General features: G+C 27.6%; 1 protein-coding gene across 2 annotated transcripts; it reads left to right on the forward strand.

The window, feature by feature from the left end:
* The first annotated feature begins 16,254 nt into the window (after positions 1 to 16,254).
* Positions 16,255 to 22,674, forward strand: LOC8266284 (NAC domain-containing protein 21/22). Of its 2 annotated transcripts, none has more exons than XM_015725842.3 (3): positions 16,255 to 16,549; positions 19,946 to 20,214; positions 21,860 to 22,674. In XM_015725842.3, the coding sequence occupies exons 1-3, from the start codon at positions 16,384 to 16,386 to the stop codon at positions 22,367 to 22,369; spliced, it is 945 nt and encodes a 314-aa protein (XP_015581328.1). In that variant the 5' UTR covers positions 16,255 to 16,383; the 3' UTR covers positions 22,370 to 22,674. The 2 variants fall into 2 exon arrangements, with proteins under 2 accessions (XP_015581328.1, XP_002529954.1); XM_002529908.4 differs by having other exon boundaries at positions 16,256 to 16,549; positions 19,940 to 20,214.
* The last annotated feature ends 52 nt before the right edge of the window (positions 22,675 to 22,726 follow it).

The following is a 22,726-nucleotide window of genomic DNA, read 5'->3' on the forward strand; positions in this document are numbered from 1 at the left end:
TGTCTTAAAAAAATATTTTTTTATATAATAACATTTGTATATATAATTTTAAAAGTATATGTTATGCTATGTTTTATCTTAATTTAGTGTTGTTTTGTCTCATTAATTTTATTTGTATAATATGACAAGATATTTACGTATCTTATATCTGATTTCTATCATTTCTCCAGCAAAATTAAGTATAAAATCTAAAAAGAAATTTTAGAACTCAAACCTCCATTAAATTATAACCTCCTCATAGTAATAAATTTTATCTAGTTCCAAGTATATGATTATACAGAGGTTTTACTCTATTTGATTTTATGATTAATCCCCACCAAAAAAATATTTTTCTTAGAATTTTTTTCAAGAAGCACAAATCATTTTAGATATAATACACTATATTTAGTCCATAAAATAGTAGAGAAATAGTATAACTCAAAAATAATTATTCTAAGATCTGGCTTAACTTCAAACAAAAAATAATTAATTTATAGAATTATTTTTTTTTTAACTTTAAGCGACTTAAAAATTCCCTATTCTATAAATTAAAGTGTAATACATTTTAATTTCAATTCATTATAATAGAAATAAAAGTGAAAATTCCATTTCAATATTATTAATTTTTTTGCAGAGTAATATAGTAATTTAAATATCACAATTTACTAGGAATAGTTTAAAACCCATGAACTGAAAAGTAGAATAAAAATAGTCTAAGAATAACTATTTTATTTCTACTTTTTCTATTTCTTAAGAGTTGTTATTCTATTTCATTTTTATTCCATTCCATAAATCAAATTTGGTTGTTTTTTCCTATAACTTCTTTCAAGTATATTTTTAATCCTCCTAAAAGAGGCTCAAAACAAGTTTTAGTGTTCATATCCTAGATGAGCTCAGTTCAGTAATGAACTAATAATTTGACTGCAGGAAAAAAGAACAAACTATATCTATCATTGAGGAAAGTTGATGCTTGAACTTCATCAAAATTACAACATTAAAAAGCTATGAGATTAATAACTTTAGATTTATTTTATTTATGTCTTTTTTTATCATAATGTTAATCTATGTATATTTACATACTATTTGGTTAACTAATTTGTTAAGTATGAAACAAGATGTCATGATTTTTATTTAAGAAAGTACAAAATAATTATATGGATCCGAATTTACAAATTTATTTATAGATATTTTTTTAATACATATCTTATTCAGTTAAATTTTTTAGGTATATCACTCTGATAGAGAGAGTTTTAGATAGATTCAGTTTACCACGTTACTTATAAACTAAGTCAATTGTATAGTAATATGTGATTTTATGTATTAATTATTGTATTTTTATTGGTTTGATATAATCATGAGTTGTTAATTGTAATAAATAAGCCAACTAATAAAAATACAATAATTAATACATAAAATTACATATTACCATGCAATTGATTTAGTTTACAAATAACGTGGTACACTGAGTCTATCTAACAGATTTTTTACTTTAACACTATTAAAAACCGATAACATATATCATAAAAAAAATACATCAGCATGACATATTAGAGATTCTATCCAAAATTTTACTTTAATATATTTGAATATTCTTTTTAATAATTTGGTTTCAATTTCTTTTATTGTCGTTACTCATTTTTGAAATTGTTTAGCCTTTAAATTTTCATAAATTTGCTTCTATTTTCTATTAATTTATAATTTTATTCATTATACTCTGACAAGTTTTCTTCAATTTTACTATTTTTTATGCTTATCCTTAGTTTGTCTCAAATTCTTTTATTCATGCTAATAAAATTTTAGAATAAGTATATAAAAGTATTATGTGACTTCATCATTTGATAATTTTCAGTATATAATTTTATTTTTAGATACAAAAATACATGCAGTTATAAATCGTGATAAAAAAAGTATTTCATCATTAAAAAAATTTAATTGGCAATGATTTAGCCATCTCCACTCCGATTAACCATTATTGTCATATTTCTCGTGTTTGATAATATGAATTTAGAATTCAACAATTGAAAACGTTATCGTTTGACCGTTAAATCGATATCATCAGATCAATAACTTTTTAAATTGTGACTTACAAGTCAAATATTAATCCAATCAATAAAAATACAATAATTAATAAATTAATTAATATATTATTATATAATTGATTTAGTTGGTAAACTAAATTTATTTAAAATATTTTTCACTCTAACACTATTTAATGATTGATGATATATATCATTCAAAAGAAAATTTAATGATTGATGATATATGTCATCCAAAAGAAAAATACATCAGCACGACATGTGGAGATTCTATCCAAAATTATACTTTTACACATTTGAATTTTCTTTTTAATAAATTAGTTTTAGTTTCTTTTATTGTCCTTACTCATTTTCAAAATTGTTTAACTTTTAAACTTTCATAAGTTTGCCTCTAATTTCTATCAATTTTTTTTAGTTTTTATTAACTTTTAATTCTATTCATCCAGACAAGATTCTCTTCAATTTTTTGTTCCTGCTAATAAAATTGTTTTATTACAGAAAAAACAAATTGAATACTAAGCAAAAAATGAGATTGGTCAATCACATAGAGAAACAAAACATTCAGCATTCCACATTTAAACAAAAACTTCTCTTTCTAAAAAGAAAAAAGGCAAAAAAAATAAAATAAAATAAAATTCCAACTTTGATCAAACAAGTATTTTATGATAGTGAAATACTAAGTAAATGTAGTGTTGTTATCATGCTTTGTACTTGGACCCCTTTGAATTGTCATTCCCTTGTAAAACCAGAGGTTAAAATAATAATGATAACAATTACTAATGATTCTACTAAGAAATTAGAAATTGATGGATAGTCTGTTGGGTTTTCTAATTGACTCTATAATGGATTTATTCTAATATTCACTCCGACGATTAAATTAGATAATTAATGGATTTATTCTGATATTCATTCTGACGATTAAATTAGATAACTGGAGGTGTAAGATGAATTAATTTACAGATAAAAAAATTAATTAAAGAATTTTTTTATATATATATATACTCAAATTTAAACTTTTCTAGAAATCCATCATATAAGTGAGATTGAATCCTAATGGAATTCTCCTTCTAAAAATGGCTTAATCTTATAATCACCTCTATCATATTTATATATATGTTACTATTATATATATATATATATATATATATATATATATATCAATTGTTATTTAATTAGACCAAGATCAATAAAACATGTATAATTTTTAATTCTAATCATATTAAACAGTTATGATAAATTAGAATATTACAGTCACAACTTAAGTGACCTGTTATAGAAGTATCAAATGATTGGACCAACATACTTCATTAGCACTTTGTGTTATATATCTGTTAAAGGATAGATATGTATATATCCTTTCAAATTTGATCTTACAGCATGTTTACTATGATATATTCAACATCATTTACCACATTTTCACCTCTCATGATCACTTTTATGTATTTCTATTCATAATTATGTTTTTATCCTTTGACAAAACATAACTAATACAAAATAATGTTGCAAATATGATTTTCCTCTTTTTCAATTTTTATTTAATTTGATTTTCTAGAAATACCCAGTAGACTGAATTATACATATTCCTTTAGCAAATATTATAGGACAACAAGCATTAATTATGAATTATGTGAAACACATAACAATGACCAAATAAGATTTATTATAATTTGTAGGGTCTCACACAATAGTAAAGTTGACATCTTAACTTTTATTACCTTTCCTTCTATATAATACCATACAGATTGTATTTCAAAATTTATCTTTTTAACATTATCATAACTTCAAATTTCTAATAAGATAGATAAATATTAATTATCTTTTTTCTAAAGTGATATTTTATTTTGTAATTTTCTTTATCTCGTATAGATGCGATACAAATATTTAATTTTAGGTTCTCGGTCATTACCTAAATAGAGAATTAGTCATTTAATCTGAAGCAATTAAATGACTAATTTAGCTAATCTAATCCTAAAGGTTCAAATAGACCTGTTAAGGTCTCTAAACAAATAAAATTATATCGACAACTATGAAGAGATTAGGGTTAGTAACAAATTATAACAAATAATTGCAAGTAAATAAATAAATCACAAAAAAAAAAAAACTTAAAGCATGCTTAAACATGAATACCACTTAAACTACTAGAATTTAAATGGAAAAAAAGCAATTAAGGCTGATTAAGCAAGTTATTACATGACAACAATTAATTAAAAATAAGGTTTGGAAGCTTGAACTCATGCATGTAAAGGTTGAGCTCGTGCAGGTTCAGAGTCTAAAAATCCTAGAAATACAAAACGACGGTTAAAACAATAAAAACGGTAGAAAATAAGGGTCTGGTAGACTGAGCTCATGCAAGTGGAGGCTGACTATGCGCGAGTTCAGTCTTCAGAAACCCTAAAAATGGCAAAACGATTGCATTTAGTAACAAGACAATAAAAATGATGGCTAATAAGACTGAATTACAAAATGACAGCGTTTTCTTGAAAATGGCTCAAATCCGATAGATCAAGGTTGAACTCGTGCAAGTAAAGGCTTGAACTCGCATGAGTTCAACTCATAGAGAGTAAAAATAGGATGGGTTTCGCACACAAATCACTAACAAAACTGAAAATAAAAGAATAAAGATAAAGAATAGAAGTTAAAATACAAAGAAAACCATACCAAATATCAAATAAAACTTGATTTGACCTTGAAATAGTGGGCTTTAATATTGAAATTAAATAAAATCCTTTTAAAAGAAGGATAATGTATAAAACCTTAAAAAATATATAGGTGATGTGTATAATGGTTGTGGGTTTTTGTGAGTGTTTAAGATTTAGAGGTTAAATAAGAAGAGAGAAAAAGAAGGTGAGGGTGGCTAGGTTTTTAGGTTTTAGGTGTGTATTTAGATAATGAGAGTTAAAGAGAAAGAAAGGAGAAACATAAGAATATATTGGTGGGTTTAAGGGTTTTAAAATGGAGAGGTTGAAATGTGTTTTGGGGTTAGAAATTGGAGGGATCACCAGATTGGAAAGGCTCTGCCTCAACCTGAACTCACGCGAGTTGAGCTTGACTTTGTGTGAGTGGAGGCTGAGTTGGGGCGAGCTCAACCTACCAGCTTGATCGAAATGTGGTTTTTAAGTTAGAAGTTTTTCAGTCGATCCTCAAGGGTATTTTTTTAGATTTTAACACATATTTCTTTTCTAAAAAATATTCATCAACTAAACTGTCTCATCATCAAGTTTATAAAAATTTTGATATAAAAATTTGGTGCTCGCACCCTCTAATATTTTAGAAGTGTACCAAAACCACCTATGATTTTATTATATTATACTAAAAAATCCTCTTTTTGTTGCTCCTATTAATTATTATCAATTCACCAATAAAATTAAATATTAAATTTAAATAAAAAATTTAGTATTTAAACCTCCATTAAGTTATAACTTCCTCATAATAATAAATTATTTTTTAGTCTTAAATATATGACTATAGAAAAACTTTACTGTATCACCCTTTTTTCTTATTAGACTTTATCTATACATTGAATAATCCAACATATGGCCTTGCATTTCATTTTCTTTTTCCTTCCAATTTCATCCTTTTTCTTTTTTCTCTTGTGGAGGTCCAATTTAATGAAATGTAGGCAACAAAATCTATAATTATTATGAATGATTTTCTTTTTTTGTTTCTTTTTGTCTTTTTCTACAAATTGAAAATTTACCATTAGAGATGTGTGTAAAACCTAAGTTGAATTTAAGATAAATGGTACAACTATTTTTAGGAAGTAGGAACCACTTTGTTGGAAGATATGAAAAAGTCTATTTGAAGATGATTTCTGAGATTTTTTTCTTTATTCTTTATTCTATTTCTTTTGATAGCCTCAGTTGAGAGAGTCCCTGTCAGCACGCTGGAATGACACAGACTTATTTGTCTGTTTTAATTCTTTTAACCAAACTATCTTTTGGCCCACTCCAAGAATTCTTTTCTCACACACACCAAAAGAAAAAAATCCCAATTGATTTTACCTCAAGTGACAGTAATATTTATTTTTAATAATAAAAAACTTTGAATTTGAGATTTTTTTATATTAAATAAATTTTTATTTTTATAATAAATATAAATATTAATAATTTTTTATTACGTAATTCACAATCGGTTAAATATTCTATTGTATAGTTCTAATATATTTATTTGGCATCTCTGGAAGGTATTTAAAAATGGCATCCAAGAGTATTAACAAAATTAATATATAAATATATAATTCTTCTGTTGTTTAGATTGAGATTTTATTTGAAAATTTGATATGGAACCTCTACGAATAAGTTTGAGAATCCTTTCTGAATTGCGGACTCTCAACACATTAAAATGAAAACTCCAAGAACCAATTTGGTTAAATTCCTAAAAAAGATTAAACGATAGAATTTTTAAAAAAATTATTAAAAATTAAAATCTAAGGAAAACTAAATACCTTAAACCCCAATTCCAACTACGCCACAAGATATCAAAATTAGCAGTGGTCGTTAACATTCAGTAATGTTCCTTCAATGTCATTCTCATTTTGAGGTAAGCAGATTTGGAATTGTCGTTTTGAGGCGCAAAATGGTTGGATCACGTGGTGAAGATTGGAATAATGCTTGTCGTTTTGGACACCTCTTTGTTCTTGTTCCTTCCACTGGTAGTGACAACAGTGGATTTTCCAAGTATCCTTTTGTTTTTGTTTTTGTTTTTTTTTTTCCTTTGGATAATTACAAATAGCCTGCCTGAGTTTGCCCTGATCTTCTGTTCATCCTTTTTTTTTTTTCTTTTTGTTAGTAAAAAGATGCTCACTTTCCTTTTTCATCTAAATGGGCACTGGTTTGTTTATTACATAGAGGGATATGAAATGATAGAATAAAAAAATTAAATTTTATGTTGTATTTGATTAAAATTTAAAATACATAAATTTTATGTATTTTAAATAGTAAAAACTTTAATATAATTAAATTTGTATATAATTAGTTATAGCTAAATTAAATTTTAGTAAACTAAATAAAATTCTTAAATAAATTTCATATTAATTTATTAATATATCATCAAAATCTCTCTTTCAACTTTATTATTTTCTTTTATTTTTTTATATTTTTAAATAAAATAAAATTTTTAAAAACTAAAAGTCATATGAAATTAATAAAAATACAATATTCGATTCTGTAATTTTTAATACTATATAATTACATTTCATTATAGAAAAACAGCAATTTAGAAATTACTTTTAGCTACCACACCAAAATGGTCGCTATTTAGCTACCACATAGCAATCATTTTGCTTCCACTTGGAGACCAAATTTATTTTTTCTAAATTTACAACCACATTGCAACCATATAGCGAGTATGCAACTAGCGACCACCAGATGTGGAAGCAAAATGGTCTCTAACTTCCCGTAAAAAAAAAAGGTAAGGACAATAGCAATCACTTTAAAGACTACATTTGTGGTAAGTTAGAGACCACGGAGTATGGTTTCTAATATAGGCATCAAGTAGTAGAGGAAAAAATAACGACTACTTTAGAGACTACAACGTATGGTCGCTAAGTCTTTACTCACCACATAGATTAATTTAATTGAAAATAATAATAAAGTAATAATTTAATAATAATATTATAGTAAATAATATAAAGAAAAAAACAAAGAAAATATATGAGTAATAATTGGCTGGAAAACTATAGTGTTTGTTGTAAATTTGTATTTTTTTTTTATCTTGATGTTGGTCTGCCTTCTTCTATTTATAAAATGCTCCAAGTTAACTGCATCTTGAGGAAATAAATGTTGGAGAGCTTCATTATCTCAGCTACTTGGGGAGTTATTTTCTAGAGAGTGCCAAGTAACTCCTATCTTCGTGTATTAACTGTCAGTTTGTACTCCAGTTTTACACTCTTTTTATAAACCGTTGACCCATTATAATATTCAATTAATTAATTTATTGAATTGGACTCAAAAATCTTGTTTTCTAATAGCTTGGGCCTAAAAAATAGTTATGGTGCCAACAGATTTTATGTAATAAATTTTTGTACTTTTATTTTATGAGATTGAGTCCCTGTACTTTTATTTGCATAACATTAAACCTCTATATTTTTATTTTGTTGACATTAGTTTCCATTATTGTTTAAATTTTCAAGTCATAAGAATCATCAGGATTTACTGTAATTTAGATTTAAACTATATTTTATTTTAATAATAAGCTATTAATTTAATTGAAATGATACCACTTGATTTTAAATTATTTAAATTAAAATTCTTATTTATTAGATTAAATTAATTATATAAATTAAAACATGGTATTTTAATTAATAAAAATAAGAAATGACTAATAGAAAGAAAGACATAAGTTATTTACAAAGAGTTAAATACAAAAAAAAATCATTCTAGTTTTCAACAAATAATAAAAAACTAAGACAAATTTTTATACTTTTATTATAAAATAGGTTTTTATGATTTTTCATACATATGTAAAGTTTTACTTGGAGATCTCATATTAAAATATTATTAGTTAATTTAGAAAACCCGATAAAAAAAATTAGAGCGCTAGGAATTAATTTTATGTGGGGATCTCATAGTAATATTATTGGTTTCCTAAAAACAATTCTAACTTGGGAAACTACTTGGGGCTCCCGACTTATAATATTATAAAGTATCACTGGACCTCCATAAATAATTCTAACTTGGAAAGCTATTTGGGGCTCCATTTTAAAATATTTTACATACCTATACAATTAGGCTTTTTGATGGGTTGCTAATCGTGTTAGCTACAATCTAAGGCAGTGTACCTATCGATGCAGTCTAGCACTAATGGCGAGTATCAAGGTCGTATTCCTCGGGAAAGTGAAAGCCCAGAGTTACTCCTTTGTTCTTTGTTATATTAACCTAAAATGGATAATGAATAATTTCTAAACTAACTATTAACTACAAGCTAAATTCCGAGGGAGATGCAGGAGTAATTGATAAATGAAATAATCAAGACAAGAAGACAAACCCAAAGGGAATCTAAACTAGTTGGCAACCGAACAAAAGATAAAAGATCGGTGAGTCTAATTATGCTACCCGTGGACGAATTCTTAACCGAATTCGGTTTCTCTCTCGAGATAACCGAATTCCTAAACCTAATAACATAAAGTTGGAATCTCTTCCTAACGATTGATTCTTAAATTAGCATTAAGCTTTAATCCGCCTCTATTAAGCTTTGTTAATTCTTAATCCGGCTAGTTAATTATCCTTATCTCTAAGCGATTATTAACCAGTTCTTGTTATTCAAAATTCCAATTGCCAAACGGATTTCTCAATCTCATAAAGCAATCTAAACATCACAATTCACAACGTCTCATGAATAATGCATAATCTTATTAATCACCGAAAACAAGAAGAATACAAAACCAACTCAAACAATCCAACAATATAATATCAAGCCAACATAGTAAAGAAATCCCAATGGATTAAATCAGTCTAGCTAAACATGTTCATGTTTAAAACAATCTAGGAAATCAATTACAATGAAAGAATAATGAAAATAAAACATGTACACCCTTTTCTCTCGAATTGGATGAACAGCTCCAAATCTGGATCTACACTTTGATTAATCTCCCAAACTGCCTCTTGAATTGCTTCCACTACGGTTTTGCACTCGGAACCTTGCGATTCCGGGATTCTTACTCCCCGCAACTCTCTCTAGTACTCAATACTGTGCAGAAACCGAACCAGCCTTCAGGGCTCTATGTCACTTCTTTTTTTTCCTCTCTCCTCTCCTAAGAAAAATTCATTTTTCTTATATATTTAACTCAGCACGGCCGAAGTCCAGACCGTGCTGAAACTGTGGATCTCACCAAGTAGGGTTTCACCACGGCCGTATTTCTCCCCGTGTTGGCCACCACGGGCCGTGTTGCTCCCCGTGTTATCTACCACGGGCCGTGCTGAAGGCCGTGGTGGCTACGGAAACCGTGCCTAAAGTGCCAATTTCAAGAATCAAAGCCAATGGTTGAGCACGGCCAGAGTCCAGGCCGTGCTCAATGTATGCATTGCGGGCTCTTGTCCGATCTTGATGAATTCTCGTCCGTTTCCGCACATATTGATCTATAATTGCTTAAACACCGATGATGGTCCTATAAATGTTCCTGAAATACAAAAGAACACAAAATACGGGTGATCTGGGAATAAAAGCACAATAATTGCTAAGAACATACGCAATAATATGCAAGCAAATATGTGTAAAACTATGCTCATCACTTTTATCTTTAAAATTTCTAACAATTCAAATAATTAAAACATGTGCACCTTTTTTAGTTTTATAGTTGTGGATCAACACCTAGTTCACCATTATGATTCTTCTCAGACTACTAGCACTTTCTATTATAAAGATAGAGCTTCTTCTGTTTGGAGAGGTGGTTTGCTTCTTTTCTCTTTAACTTTGATGTGTGCTTACTGCTTCCTCATATTATCTTCAGTATATGACATGTTTTCACTAGGTGCCTCCTTCTACATGTGTTTTTTACATGTGCTTTGTCTCATCTTGCACATTTTTGTCATTTTTTATTCACTCATCACATATCATAAATAGGACATGAAAAAATAAAAGTGGCCATGAGGCCTGCTTTTATTTAATTTTAAACAATGATTTTAGAAATTTACAGTAAAAGGGCAAATAATAGAAAATAACTACAAGAAAAATAAGTCATTATTTTAGCCTTAGATCCCAAGAGTAGTTGAGAATATTATTTCAAGACTTTTTTTTGGGTCGTAGGTCAGCCTTATGTCTCATTGGTTACCTTTTTTCTTTAGATTCGTTGTTTCTTTTGGCAATTCTTTATGTAATCTTACTAGCCAATAAGAATTCTCCTTTCTACAAAAAAAAAATTTAAATAAGCTATATGTAATATACAATAATTTTTGCAGAAAGGTACAAACTTTGCAATAAGACACCGCATTGACAATAAAATAAAATAAAAAATAAGTAAAAATAATTTAATGCCAATTATGATTTCAATAAATGAAATCTATAAAATTTGATTACCTCCTTGATACATGTTGACATATGCTCATCTATAGAGGTAAAATCTTCTTCTCGTTTATCAAATACTCCCCTTTTAAACCATCATGTTACCTTTGAAGTCTTTCATCTTGTGTTCTTATGAGTGGTTGGTGCCACTATTGACTAGCTTTTTCATGGTGCTTTAGGTGTTTCTTATGCAATCCCATAGGTAACTGAGGAGTTGGATTCCTACAAACATGAATATTATTCCTCTGGTTTTGCTTGTCTTTTACCAAGAACTGCTTAGGAACCCATATCTTATGGAAAACTTTCTCATTGCAAATCTCTAAAGAATTATCTTCTTTAACCAAGTATTTCTTAGGGATCCATAATTTGCGTAATTATTTTCCATCTAAAGATCTCTCCTTTGCTTTCCTCTTTTTATTAAAGGTGACAATTAGAAATGGTCTGTCATTGAGGTGGCCGTATCTTGACAGATTTCTAGAAGAATTGATTGGTTTCTCAATTTTTTTGTGTTGATGTTGCTTGTCTTTTTCTTTACGAGCACTTTTAGGAATATATGGAGGGATTTTTGAAGAATTTCTCTCCGAGTTTCTTTACACTAAAAGCTTGATGTAGCAACATAGACCTACCATTGAAGTGACCATGTGGTGCCTTTATACGATTGTTGTTTTCTTCCTTCTTTTGTGGTAAAGATAACTTTTCTCTACATGTATTGGATGGTCATTTTCTCTGGATAACTTATGGACGAATGCTCCCCGGGCTCTTCCATATCGGTGTACCTTAAAGGCATTGACGAAACATCTTGGCTCTTTGGCCTAAGACTTTTGAGAGTCAAACTTGAAGTAACTTCCTCTACAATATTAGTCATTGTTGAACTAAATTACTATCATAATTTTTAGTTGCTTTCTTCTGTCTTTTCATAATCTCCTCCATATGTTTGCAGGCTAGTTTTGCTTGAAGCTTGAAATTATCAGCCAATGAAGGAGTGTTAGTATTAGAAATATTCACTGCAAATAAAAATTCTTTATGTCCTTATACAACAGGTCCTGTTAGGGTGTAGACATCATGATAATGATTCTCTTTGTGAGAAATAAGATTCCATTCTTCATATGTAATATGGAGTAAAACTTCATTCGTAAGGAATATTTAGATTGTATCATGCTGTTACTGGGGGGCTGCCATGATCATCCGTTGAGGCTGATAGAGTGGAAATTCAGTAGGTTCTCGGCAGGAGCTGAAAATGAAAAATAAAGAAATAATAGAAATTGAAAATAAAAATTAATATAATATGAAAACTAAAACTAATAAAATATTTCAAAATTAAAAAATAAAATGTTAAGAACATTAAATAAAATTTAGGGTGCCTCCCAAAAGCGCTTCTTATTGTCTCCAATCATTTAGCTGGACTCGGTAACCCCTCCTTTCGTGTGCGAGTTTATTTTGCTCTGTGGTCCAATTGCCAGGTTATTGATGTCGTCTATAAGAATGTGCGTTGAGCAATAAGTGAGGCTAATCCTTGGATTGTCAGCATTTTTCCAAGCGAACCTGTGTAGGTACTCCCTTAGAAGGGTAAAGGCATCTCCCCTCCTCAAGTGTTAAGTTCGCTGTTAGACTGACAGACAACCTAATATCCTCATCTAGATATGCATAGTGAGATGCTGTGGAAGATTTTTCAGCTCGAGCACTAGTGGTTCCTTAAGTGATGGTCTCAACTGATGCACACCTACTCTATCAATCTCACGAGACTCCCCAGTATTGTCGCTTGGCTCGTGTGCTAACCAAAATTCAAGCTACTCCAATACCTCCTCATTTGACAACTCATGCCCATCTTCCATTGGTGAAGCAACTTCTAAAAGGTCTACTCAATTAGAATTAGACCTCATAGTCATACACTACCTGTAATGATTAAGTAGTAACAACCCAAATAAACAAATAAATAAAATAATGACAAAAACATAAAAGAAATAAAAGAATATAGCTAACGTAACAATAACAAATATCACTCTAGTTCTCAAATATTCCTCGGCAACAGCACCAAAAACTTGATAAGCTTTTTATATATCTACAACTAAGGCAGTGAACCTATCGACGCAGACTAGCACTAATAGCGAGTATCAAGGTCATATTCTCGGGAAAGGATGATCCTAGAACTACTGTAGCATCTTTTTGTTATCTAACCTTAACAAATCGATGAAGTTGCTATTCTATTACTAGATGCAAGCAAAGTGATTAATTAAATGTCAAACAGTCTGAAAGGATTTAGCGAAACAATCAAAGGAAAAAAGCAAACCTAAGGGGACCTAAGCTAGTTGGATTTTAGTGAAGGTAGAGATTATATTGATTACTAATTGTGATTACCCGTGAGCGGATTCTAAATTGAATTCGATTTCTCTCTCGAGAATATCGAATTCCTAAACCTAAGAACCTAAACAATAGAATCTCTTCCTAATGATTGATTTTAGAATAGTCTTAAGATTAAATCTACCGCTATTAAGAGTTGTTAATTCTTAATCTGGCTAGTTAATTACCCTTATCTCTAAGTGATCGTTAACCAGTTCTTGCTATTCAAATTTCCAATTGCTAAACGAACTTCTCAATTACATAAAGCAATCTAAACACCAAAACTCACAGCCTCTCATGAATAATGTGGTTTCTCATTAATAATGAAAGCAAGAAGAAACAAGCATTGATAATTAAAGTCTCATAAACATGGGGCAAATTCCAAGTCTTGAGACCTGGCAATATAATTCTTTTAAAAGATATTTCTGGATATTGATGACATTCTTTAGGACGGGTCCCACTAGGTGTGCCAAATTATATTTGGTGGAAATTCGATGCTAAACGTGCCACGTGTATAGGTACACAAACTTTGATAATTAATGTGCCTAAATTGACTTATTAATTAGAGTAATTATGAATTTCTAAGCTCATTTACCACAATTTGCTTAAATCCTCAAAAAATACCATGAAAACCAATTAAGAATAGCAGTAAATGATTGTTAAATGACTGGTACTTAATTTGCTCGTGAATTGTATAAACACTGAATGTTTAGGATGAATCTTAAATATAAATAAAAAATACAAAAAAAAAATATTTGAGTAATAATTGGTTGGAAAACTGAAGTGTTTGCTGTAGATTTGTATTTTTATTGATTTTTTGATGTTGGTGTGCCTTCTTCTATTTATAGAGTGCTCCAAGTTAACTCCATCTTGAGAAAATAAATGTTGGAGAGCCCCATTATCTCAACTACTTAGGAAGTTATTTTCTAGAGAGTGCCAAATAACTCCTATCTTCGTGTACTAACTATCAGTTTGTGCTCAATTTTTACACTCCTTTTATAAACTGTTGACCCACTATAATTAATTAAATTAGACTCAAAAATCTTATTTTCTAATAGCTTGGGCCTAAAAAATTGTTATGGTGCCAACAGGTTTAATGTACTAAATCTTTGTACTTTTATTTCATGAGATTGAGTCCTTATACTTTTATTTGCATAACATTAAACCTCTATATGTTTATTCTGTTGACATTAATTTCCATTATTATTTAAATTTTTAAGTTATAAGAATGATAAGGATTTACTGTAATTTAGATTTAAAATATATTTTTATTTTAATAATAAGCTATTAATTTAATTGAAATGCTACCACTTAATCTTTAATTTATTTAAATTAAAATTCTTATTTATTAGATTAAATAAATTATATAAATTAAGACATGGTGTTTTAATTAATAAAAGTAAGAGATGACTAATAGAAAGAAAGACATAATTTATTTACAAAGAGTTAAATATAAGAAAAAATTATTCTAGTTTTTAACAAATAATAAAAACAAAGACAAATTTTTATAATTTTTCATAAGTATGTAAAATTCATATATATATATATATATATATATATATATATATATATATATATATATATATATATGTGAGTTTGAATATATATTAAAAAAATAGATTTTTAAGATTTCTCATTATTATATAATCTTATATAATTCAAAAGGAACTTTTATCTTTTATTTTTAAATAAAGTATATAGTTTAGTCAAACTCCTAAATTATTGAACTAATTTTTAAATAACTTAATTGTATTAAGTAAGAATCCTTTAAAAAAATAGCTAAGAATTTAATTAGTAAAAAATTAAGATATAAGATTTGACAGATAAAATTAAAAAATATAAAGACCAAATAACATATTTTACATATTGAGTTAACTCTATTTATACTTTTTGTTAGAAAAAAACTTAAATTTTATAAAAATGAAAATATAAAAACTAAATATCACCGAATGTGATTGTTAAGACGAAATTTAAAAAAAGAATATAAAAACCTAAATATATATTATTTTTATTTATTTTGATCCGACTGTAAATAAAAAAAATTAATAACAATACACTAATAAATAAAAATGAGAATTTGAGGGTCGACTCCTAGTCCGTGAACTGATATAATAAAGTGCATGATTGTAACTTTTTATTTTTTCCTTATAGTTTGTTTTTGGTCAAAGTTGTAATGAGATAAATTATACCTAAAATGGAGATTGATAAAATTGAAAAAGATACCCATGAAAGCTAAGAGTGTGTTAGACCCATGTGGAAAATGACTTGTTATTTTGGCTGATTTTTTGGTGGTGCCCAACTCTATCTATGTACTTACTATTAATTTCCCAAGAAGCAAGAACCCAGTTTTACCCTCTAATTAGGTTTGTACATGTCACTAGTTTGGCATGGATTGGTCTATCCATGTCACTCGACACCTATGCAAAAACTTTAATCTTTTGACTATTTTTATATATTACGATACAATTATAAAACTTAAAATAGATAATATTTTTTTTTTAGAATGTAAAAAAAAAAACGATATAAGAAATAATAGATAAAATTGTAAGAGTTTTTTATAATTTAATCAAAGTCTCGGATTCAAATATCGAGTATGCATTAATATTTAAATTCTTAGAAAAATATTTTACTACTTGTAAATGTTTTATTCGACACATTATAAATTAATTTTAAATATATATATATACAAATAGAATAGAAAAAATACTTAAATTAAGAGCGACTTCCCAATTAGTGGGGGCGTAAAATACCAAAGTTAGTAAAAATAAAAGACTTATATTTTTTTTGTAGTTACGAAATTATCACAAATTCATAACTAGCTAGTTGACTTTTTACCTCCTTTTGCTCCCTTTATATATTTGGCCACTTGAGTTCGTATTCTTTTGTTATATCTCTCTCGTTCTCTCTCTCTCTCTCTCTCTCTCTCTCTCTCTCTCTCTCTCTTCTTACTTTATGCCCTCTCCTACTATACTTCTTATCATTTCTATTTCTCTTTGATTTTCAGTTCTCGTGTGTTGGAAATTGAGAGAAAAATATGAGCAACATAAGCATGGTAGAGGCAAAGTTGCCACCAGGGTTCAGATTCCACCCGAGAGATGAAGAACTCGTCTGTGATTACTTGATGAAGAAAATCACTCATTCTGATTCTCTTCTCTTGATTGAAGTTGACCTCAACAAGTCTGAACCTTGGGATATTCCTGGTCAGTTTTCCTTTTCTTTAACATTTAACCCACTTTCTGTTAATATCATCTTCATCCTCATCATTATTTCTTCTGTATTTTATTCTCAGAAAAACGACATATTTATTCATCTCAGTTCGCTAGTTAGCGTCACCCTACTGCAGTTTTTATGTACTTACAAATTTGCTATTCACGTTGAAATAATATATTTATTCATCTTAGTTGCCCCCATGACTTTTTGATTAAGTAGTTTTACATATTACCATTAGTAAGCAGCATTTTTAATTCTTCCCATGTATAGGATTTCTTTTTCTGTTTTTGTCTCTGTGTTTTGGCCAAGGTTGAAGCGATAGCAACTGGACAGGGTTAGCTACAAATAGATATAGAAGTATACATGGGTGATGTACATAAATATGCAGTTTTGTGGTTGATAATAATTGGCATACTAAGGATCATAAAACTATTATAACTCCAAAATCTTCTGAATCTTTAGCTGTTTTTGGCATCTTTTAGCCAAAACAACCTTATAATATCACCATAATCCTTTATTATTAATATCTATATTGAGTAAAATAAAACATATTACAAGTCGAATAATATAATATTTAAGCTTTAATATCATATAATTTAAGTCGCATTTAGAGATGTCAAGATAAGACTACAACTCCAAAAATATAACCCAATGAATAATAATAATAATAATAATAATATAATGAGCGATGGAGCTTTAACATAAGGAGGGTAATCGTTTCTAGTACTATAATTATTTCTAGGACTGAGATTTCGAGTTTAAATTTTCAGTCTGAATCAATTAATTTACGGATAAGACACTATGGACAAGTTAATCTCATCATATCATTATAGACAAAATATGCATAGTAGGTCCAATAATTTTAGACATCACTTAATTTTTGGACCACACCACTTATCATAAAATAGTTGTATGATGTGAGTATATGGTTCCATAAATTTTCTATAATTTACTTTTCTAGTAACCTATAGTTTGAACAATTAAATTTCTATGTATAAATCATTATATGTCAAAGTAATGTATATTCAAACTTTTGGTTGTTTTACATTTTTGAATAAATGTGATTATTATAAAAATTATTATTATTATTATTATTATTATTATTATTATTGACTAAAATGATGGTAAACCTTCACTCAGAAAATAACAAGAACAGAATAAGAACACATTGAAAAAAAGGGAGACATAATATTAAATGGGAGGTAATTGGTCAATATCCCACACTGTCTTTTAGGTAAAACATTTCAACCACTTACATACTTTTGAATGTCAATGAAAACATCCAAATATTTTTCTTATATTAATTGGTCCATTTTATTTTAGGTCAATAAAATAAAATATTTGATTTACCAATCAGAAATAGTAATAGACTGATGTCAACAAATTTGATTTGTTCATCACATAATCATATAATCAGTATCCTCATTTATACAAAATAAAATGAATTTTGATTTTCTGTTTACCATCTATAAATTTGACTTTGAATTTTTTATTTTTTATTTTTATAATAATAAATAAAAAAATTAACTATTTGATTAATATACTGTTGGTCTAGTGGTATGTTGATTAAATTCAATACATTTTTCTGGCCAAAGAGTCATAAATTCACATCTTTAGATAGAAAGACTTTAGTGGTTTGAAATATAGGCAAAACCCATTACTAAGCTTTTAAAATTTTTTATTTTATTTTACTGAACTTTTAAAAGATTTAATTTATTTAATTAAATTTTTATATTTTTATTTTTAATTTTATTAAACACTTCTTACACACGTTACATAACACGCTTATTTATTATATTGAGCCATTATATATGATTAAGGACCATTAAGGATTCAATACGAGTAAAAAATAAAAAAGTATAGAAATTTAATAAAATAAAATAAAAATTAAACAACACAATAAAATAAAATTAAAAATTTGAAGAGGTTAAAAACACATTTTGCCTAAAACAAATGTCATTATCAAAGCTTTTAGGAGGAAGTTGACACTTTTGGCATTGTCTTGGACCAAAATTTGTGAAAAGGATTGAGATAAAAAATTAAATTAAATTCAAAGGAAACCCCAAAAGTCATAAATAAAATTACACCTCCTCATGGCCACCACACGAATGTGTATCACTATCACATTAACGATGAGGTTAAAGAAATTTGGAATTTAATTATTTTCTTTCTTTTTTCTTTTCTCCTTACCAAATCCATTAACAAGACAAGTCCCATCATTTAACTATTCAAATTAATTTATATAAATATATAAATATAAATATAAATATAGATATATAATTATAAATATAAATATAAATATAAAATAAAATCTAAATATAAAATAAAATAAAAATTGAAATCAGCCCTTATGCTTTTTGCCGGTTGATAGAGCAAGAAATTGGCTATTGCTTCTTTTTTTATTTTCTTTTTAAGAATTCATCGGAAAACGAATAATCATTGAGTCCTCCTCTTTACGGATAATGAATACAATCCATAAAGGTTTTCTCATTCTTTATGCATAAATCCTTATATAATTCTTAAGCAAATTTTCATTTTTTTATTCATCTTTTATTTTTTTTAAAAACATAGATTAATTGTGTGAGGAATTCATTTTTATTTAGATATGTACTCACTATCATGAGTTAGCAAGAATTATTTAATTTAATTTAATTTTCTGTTTAAAAATTACCACAAAAATCCCTTCAATAATTCTACATTAATAGACAGATTTTGACCTGTCAACCACATCATAATAATTGTCTTATAGTCAGCAATCTTAGCTTCTTCACTATTCGTGCCAACTTGCCCAAAATTTGTTGCCTATAAAATAAGTCTCTCTTGATTATGACATTACCAACTTATCTTGATTTATTTTAGCATGTAATTATATAAAACAATTGGAATTTAAATCCCAATAAACTCAAAAAATTGGTAATTATATGAAAATATATTAGAAAATTAAACATTTTTTAAAATGTTAATAACTTTTATCCTATTAATTTTAGAAATCCATTCAAAATTATGTGTCAATAATACTAATTTTATTCTGATTCGCTTTATTTAGGGTAAAGTCCTAAATAAATTTATAATATAATAAAATTCTTTCTGTTTAAGTTAAGAAATTCTTTTCACTTCAAATTAATCTTTAAAATCAAAACTTAAAGAAATGTGGAGTCTTATGAATTGTTCTTTAAAGACGTTCAGGGACTCAGTCCAAAAGTAAATATACACCTCAACTTGAATAATATTTTAAATTCGAGTATTTTTCTCCTCGTCAATAATTCAAAAGAAAAAGAAAAAATTTCAGTGCAATATAATAATGACAACATTATAACATATTTCTCTTCTTGTAGCTGCAATTAATTGATAGCATAATAGGGGGAAAAAATTGTGTGCAGAAACAGCATGTGTGGGAGGAAAAGAATGGTATTTTTACAGCCAAAGAGATCGTAAATATGCAACAGGAGTAAGGACAAACAGGGCAACAGCATCTGGGTATTGGAAGGCTACAGGAAAAGATAGGCCTGTCCTTAGGAAGGGAACCCTTGTTGGCATGAGGAAGACCTTAGTCTTCTATCAAGGAAGGGCACCAAAAGGAAGAAAATCAGATTGGGTCATGCATGAGTTTCGCCTTGAAGGCCCTCTTGGTCCCCCTCAAATTCCTCAACAAAAGGTATCTAATTCTATTCCTTCACCATCTATCCTAAATCAAGTACCATTCCTTTTCTTTTCTTTTTTATTTTTTTTATTTGGTTTTCTATTTTATTTTGAGTAGGAGAGACTTGATCAAAAAGTTTAAAGTTCGATTCTTGAATATTTTATTATTTAATAATATTTCAGTATTTAAATATTACGTATAAATTCAGAATTAGTAACTATATGAAGAATTTAAAATAAATATTTAAGTCGATCCACATAAAAATTATAAAATTAATTTTTTTTTAAGCTTGGGACCAAAACCCTCCGGCGACCCACGACCGCCTCCCTTTATAGATATTAAAATTATTATCAAAATTTTATTTAATATCTTAAATTTTTTAAATAAATGATTTTTTAGCAATAACATACCAATTTTTTGCAATCTACTTTTCAAAGTGCCATAAAGTAAATTATATATATATAAATATATATATATTTATATTTATATAAATATAATATAAGTTGATGTTTCATACCAACTAATATATTATTATTTTATTTATTACAATCTCCTTTTAAAAATATATTTTCTAATTATAAAATAAGCATCTATTAACGTCACAATACCACATCAAGTGTATAATTAGTTGGTAGAAAGAATTTAATTAAGTAAAACCGTTTTATATTTATATTATTTTATATACATCTTTTTTTTTATATTTAAAAAATGACTTATGAATTCTGACTTACAGGTGGCTAGAACTTCTAAATAATAAAAAATAAAAATCTTATTATCCAACTTTGTTTTTCAGTTGGATTTATTATAAATTCTAAATGATTTGGTCAAGTTTCATATAATAATTTTTTTTTAATTTTTTTAATAAAACTATCATTTTCGGATCGTACCATGTATTTCCTTATATTTTTGCAAGAATCATGGTGCATCTTGCATTTTTATATGTACTTTTTAAATTTATTTGTGACAAATTCTTTGACTTTGATGGATGTTTGATGGTTCCCTTTGATTTGTCTTGTTTGAAACCCAATTTTTTACTTTATTTTTTAATTTACTCTAATCACAAAATTGCAACTATTAAAACTGTGATACACAAATGCTGACCTATGGGTGATATGTCCTTAATTCATTTTATAATTAAGATATTATGCAAGTCTTTTTATTTATATATTTGCTCAGCTGTAAGGCATGATTATTCTGATAAATATATAGCATTGATTATAGTGTGAAAATCAATACCTATACAATCTTTGACCTTGCCAAGAGACCTTAATTAAATTAATTATAATATATTCAATAGTGAGATCCTAAAAGATAAAGAAAATCAACAATAGTTGTTTACTTAGTCTAGTCTTTAAATAATAATAATAATAATAATAATAATAATAATAATAATAATAATAATTAATAACATAAATATTATATATCAGGTGAGCAAGAGTTATGATAAATAACTGTGAGATATTTAGTATTTTTTAAAATAATAGTATTAGAAAAAATATATTTTAAAATTTAAATTTGACTGAATTTTAAAAAGAAAATGATTGTTGCTCCATATAGTAAATAGCTCCAAATATATGTATAATCATTTGTAAAGAAAACAAGAATGATTGACTTTGTTTCTTGTTTGTTATCTGTTTTTCTATTGTTGGTGAAAATGTAGGAGGATTGGGTCTTATGCAGAGTGTTCTACAAGAATAGAGAAGTTGCAGCCAAACCAAGCATGGGAAGCTGTTATGATGACACAGGCTCTTCATCTCTCCCACCATTGATGGATTCTTTCATCACTTTTGACCAAACTCAACCCAACTTAGATGAGTATTATGATGAGCAAGTGTCCTGCTTCTCCATTTTTAACCAAAACCAAAACAACCTAATTTTCCCACACATCAACCAAACAGACTCAAACATTCACACAAAAAGTAGTACTCCAAGTGCATTTGGACAACTAATACCCATGACTACTACTACAACAACTACTACTAATACAACTTCTTATCCTAATTTAGAGACTCTCTCTTGTGACAAGAAGGTATTTAAGGCTGTCTTGAATCAACTTACCAAGATGGAAAACAATCCTGGAAGCATGCATGGATCTCCAAGCTTAGGTGAAGGGAGTTCAGAAAGCTACTTATCTGAAGTGGGTATGTCCAATATATGGAATCACTATTGATTTTATATGTTTCAAGGGATTTATACTACTTTAATTTGTATTATATCCCATTTTAGGAAATCCAAAACCCAAAAAGGAAAATAGAAAAGCATCCACCAATTTTAGTGCAACAAGACAATTTGTGTGTAAGAAGTATATGCATCTTCCATTGTTGTATGCATATATTTCTTATATGGGTCATCATGTAATCTTCTCTTGTCTATAGATGGTGAAATATTAAGTCATAAACTGTGAAAATTTCAATATTTTAAATAGTTGGATACTGCTGAAAAATGATGAACATAATCAGCTTCTTTTTCTTTTTATTCATTTTCTTTTTCAACTAAATGATTAATTTCATCCTACTCCTAAACCCTT

The sequence above is a fragment of the Ricinus communis genome, chromosome 9 (genome assembly GCF_019578655.1).
Source record: "Ricinus communis isolate WT05 ecotype wild-type chromosome 9, ASM1957865v1, whole genome shotgun sequence".
Lineage (NCBI taxonomy): Eukaryota > Viridiplantae > Streptophyta > Magnoliopsida > Malpighiales > Euphorbiaceae > Ricinus > Ricinus communis.